At 31.5% G+C, this 5,000-nt stretch overlaps 1 protein-coding gene across 1 annotated transcript in view; it reads left to right on the top strand.

Annotated features, from left to right (window-relative positions):
• Positions 1-5,000, top strand: part of LOC119582890 (tetratricopeptide repeat protein 39C-like) — a 15,351-nt gene that overhangs the window by 10,174 nt on the left and 177 nt on the right. The window contains exon 7 of the mRNA XM_037931395.1: positions 3,263-5,000. This exon is cut by the window's right edge and continues 177 nt beyond it. Within this exon, the coding sequence (XP_037787323.1) occupies positions 3,263-3,376 (114 nt within the window). The 3' untranslated portion in view covers positions 3,377-5,000. The remainder of the gene's footprint in view (positions 1-3,262) is intronic.

The following is a 5,000-nucleotide window of genomic DNA, read 5'->3' as shown; positions in this document are numbered from 1 at the left end:
TTCTTTATACGCCTCCACTTCCTACGATTATATATACATATAATATATATATAATATATATAAATAGATATATAATATATAGATATATATATTAATATATAAGTATATATAAATATATATATGATATATATATATATATATATATATAGATATATATATAATATATATATATATATATATATAATATATATATAATATATATATATATATATGTATATATGTATATATGTATATATGTATATATGTATATATGTGTATATGTATATATGTATATATGTATATATGTATATAGTTATATGTATATATTATATATGTATATATGTATATATATGTACATATATATAATATATATATATATAAAATTTATATTACATATTTATATATTACATATATACATACATATCAATTTTCTATATATGTATATATGTATATATGTATATATGTATATATATATATTATATAGTAATATATATATATATATTATGTATATATATATATATATATATATATATATATATATATATATATATATATATATATATATATATATATATATCTATTAATATATCTATTATATCTATATATAGTATATATATTATATATAATTGGTCTAATTTTCATCCTTGGTTATCTGGCTTCCCTCTACTAAGTGTGTCTATATGGTCAATTGTAATTTGTGATGTACAGTACTTTTGGCCATAGAGCTTCTCTCTATATATGAAGGGTCTGAGGAGAATCAGATTGCCATAAAAATCTCCTGTATTCTAGGGAATCAAGTCCTGCACTTTCGAGACCATTGGTATGTAAGATTATAGATTTTATCATTTTGGTTGATATAACCTTGCTCTTTTAGTTTTACATAGTAGTTCTGTCTTTACTTAAAGATAGTTTGATATCATTGTCTCATTGGTATATTATTTTTATGTATACTGACCTGGACTCCATGTTCTTATTTTTGGATTATTGCTGTTGATGAATAGATTTTTTTAAAGTGATTTTGAGCTTTTATTGTTCATGGAGATTTTTTTTTTTAGTTATGAACTTTTATATCAGCCATATGTATTTTTTTTCTTTTTTATCACATAATGATTGGGGGTCATGAAACAAAACAAAACAAAACAATTTTTTTTTTTTAACTTCTTACATTTATGCATTATTTTTCTAAAGCTTTATCCTGCAGTATAGTAGTTTGTATTTCCATCTTTTCTTTTACACTTTCACTGTGTTTTTAACTCATTGCTGCTGGGAGGCAATTAGTTGGCCATGCGTGTCCTCACCAGATTTCCCAATTCCTTGAGTTTTCAGGAAAAATGTAATTTTCTGATGCTGTTAACCCTTTAGATCTGGGTGCCTCTGTGCCCACACTTAGCCCAAGATCTAGGCATTAGGTGTACTTGAGTGGTGGTTCGTCTAGGGTTGTGGCTTTGTAGAACTGGCCCACACAAACTCTTGTATGCAGTGTCAAGATTCCTTGTCTCCCCCTTGCAGTGTTGTTATCTCTCTTTCTACATCAGCTGTTTTTGCTTTTTTGCCATTTTCAAAGCATATATTTGTCATTTAATATGCTGTATCAAGATGGTAATAGACTTTTCCTTGCAAAGACTCCATATCATCCCTCTAGGGAGTCTGTAACTCTGTGCAAACAATAACAATAGATATAATTTTGTACATGTGTATTTGTCACTTTTTAAATATTTTTCAATATTCAGTTTTTTGTAATATACCTTGTGCTGCCAGTCACATTGGGCAGAAATAGGATCCTGAGCATGGAAATAGTGTCTTCCCTGGAGTCGATGCTCTTCCAACATACAACATTCTAAACTCTTTTACCATTGAAAATCATGTAAGAGCCTCTTCCTGAATACCCAATGAGTCTAATCACCCTTCAAGAGCTTTGTGCAATCATGGCAAGTCACTCCCGTTACCCTGGCCTTCAGCAGAAATTCTCATGACAGCTTATTCCTGTCACCCTGGCCCTCAGCCAAATTATTTCAACTCATCATATTCCTGGCTCTTGGCCAAATTTTTTCATGATGTGAGGGTCTTGGCATCCGGACTCAAGGGGTTACTGTCAGTATTGTTATTACGATATTGACGTGATGACTGTAGTTTCATTAACAATACTATTTTCTGAAAATCAACGGAAAGGATATACAGGTGAGATAGGTAGGACTAGAAAATAACTAAGTTCTTGTGGAGCCATCCGTTTTAAGCACATTAATGAACTAAAATCGTGGTGGACATGGCATGTATTTTTGGCATTCCAGCATCAGTGGGTGAACTTTTTGTGGTGATAATGCTGAGCATATTGCCTGTGAATTTCTTCCTCTCCATTGTAGAAAAGAGAAAGAAAGAAAAAATTGGGCAACAGGATCTTTTGCACTTCAGCTTCGATTTGCCTATGACTATTTTATTTGGTTGCTTATCATCTCCGGTTATTTTCAGTATCCTTGTTATTCCATTTCTTTTTCTGAAATTTTTTTTATCCTCTCATGGAACACACTTTGTGGTTGCTCTTGGCATTTGTCATTTGATTATTTACCTTTCTTCTATGTATTTTGATTGCCATATGCCTCTTGACTAGTTTGGTCAAATAACAAACAGCATGAAGGAATACCCATATATATGGTGTTCATCTGCAGAAAAATCTCCATGACTAAGTGTTCTTTTTAAGTTTGCACTACTTAGGTTTGGACTACAACCAAGTCTTTAAGTATCAAGACAAGAGATGCTGTGTGTTGAGCATTTGTTTTGGTTTAATGAAAAATGTGTTTTTGAGAAGCACATTGCAGCTTGTCATATTACAATATGACAAGCATCTGCAAATATTAATGCTGTCTGGGAGCTTTTAGTTTATTTTCTGGATATATTGAGACCGTGGAGTGTATAGCCATACTTTCATAGGAGCTGAAAGCTGGAGTTGTTGGGATTCTGATATGAGGAAGTAGGAACTGTGAAATATTGAAAGTTGTTGTTATGGGTTAGCTTATGGGTCTTAGCTAACATGGAAATGATCTCTCTTGATATTGACCCCTACTGGAGGAAATCTTTGACTCTCCCAACCAGTGGCGCATTATCCTTTGAATTATTAGTATTTTATATTATATGTGTATTTTTTATTTTTATTTTTTGACCAGCTGCGAACACATTTTCAAAGAAAGTTCTTAGTACCTCTCACAGATACTGACATTCATCTACGCAAGTGAGTTAAAAGAAAAAATAAAAGGAAAAAATTACCTTACGACCCTTCCTCTTTTTGCAGACGCTAGATGCAGGGAAAAAATATCTTGAGGAAGCCCGAGACAACTACCACAGCTACGACTTTGAGAACCGCCTTAACGTCAGAATCCACGCTGCACTGAAGAACTTACCGTAACCTACCATGACTTACTGTATCCCAGAGTCGGTTGTTGGTTGTTGTCATCACATTGGTTGTCCAGTCAAATGAATTTCTATGGTTATTTAATTATTTTCTTACTAGACCATAGCTGCATTTTGTATTTAATGACATGCTCAATAAGTGTTTGGGAAATGCATTTGCACGTGCTGTGAACGATCTCAGTCGCTATTACCAAAAATATGTGTTTGTACTGTATACTCTGATTAACGAGCTCAGATTTCTATATTTGTTTAAAATTCACTGATGACTAAAGTTTTCTTGATGGAGAATCACATATGTAAAACAAGTTGGTACTGCATGAATAACTGAGTTTTCATGGTTTATTCTCTTGAATTTTAACTCAGTGCTGATTGTGTGTTTATTTTATAAATTGGCTTTACACATAGATGACTCTTCAAGTAGTTAGTGATGAAGAAGTCAGTTGTTATAAATACAATCATCTGTTTACCCTTTTCCCTGATTACTGGAAATATATTGTTTTATCTGCTATTGCTATTAGCAATGTGGATACTGTTATGGTGATTATAATATCTGTAATTATGATAATAGCATTAATTTTGAATAGCATTAATAGAAAAAAAATCCTGAAAAATTAAGAAAAGGTGAAATCAGGTGGTCACAACATCTGCTAATTGACTCCTCAGTGGCTACGCACTTGCAGAGTCATCTGTGTGCAGAGATGTGTGTGTGTGTGTGTGTGTGTGTGTGTGTGTGTGTGTGTGTGTGTGTGTGTGTGTGTGTGTGTGTGTGTGTGTGTGTGTGTGTGTGTGTGTGTGTGCCATACATATATGGGTATAAATATGCTTATATGCACATATATGTCCATGGGCAGAAAGATGTAAATATTAAATCACTATATGTAAATGTGATTAGCCTCATGCTTGTTGGATCTCATCATAATTATGCAAGGGAAACATAAGTATATAGATACAAATAATGTCCTAATTAACATAAGATTGAATGATAGTGTTCCTATCAATATATGCAGACTGGATTACTGAACAGGCTCATCTGGACAAATTGGCGATGAACATATAAATGAAAACGGTTAATCTTGCAGTCTTGATTTCTCGATTACTCACAAAGAATGAATTCCAGGTCGTAACGCTTTTCCAGAATCTCGGAAGTTTGGAAAATATGAGGTATTTATATAATATTCATTATTTATGTAGATATGTATATGTATATTTTTTAGAAGGATGGATCTGTAGGAAGATTTTGGATATTCCGTATTGTGTGTATTTAGATATTTTATATTTCTGTAAGGTCAAGTGTTAAGCTCTGATGTTAATTTATTATACTGTAATTTATTAACTCAACCTATCTATTTTTTCCAGAGTGTATTCTTAGCTTTAAAACAAAAGGAAATTTATATTACTTTACCAAAGGGAGTAAATGGTTAATAGTCATTTAAATTAAGCAATGACTCTACCTCACATTGATTTACCTAGCATTATATAAAAAGAAAAAAAAAAATGCAAGCATGTGTTAGGCATATAAACAGAAAAACTCTTTTATTAACTAATATGAACTAAAATGTTGGTAGAGTTCTAGATTATCTGTTGGAAATTTGCCCGAATACATAGAAAATGGAAAGATA

The sequence above is a fragment of the Penaeus monodon genome, chromosome 16 (genome assembly GCF_015228065.2).
Source record: "Penaeus monodon isolate SGIC_2016 chromosome 16, NSTDA_Pmon_1, whole genome shotgun sequence".
Classification (NCBI taxonomy): Eukaryota; Metazoa; Arthropoda; class Malacostraca; order Decapoda; family Penaeidae; genus Penaeus; species Penaeus monodon.
This window is presented reverse-complemented; position numbering and strand designations above follow the sequence as displayed.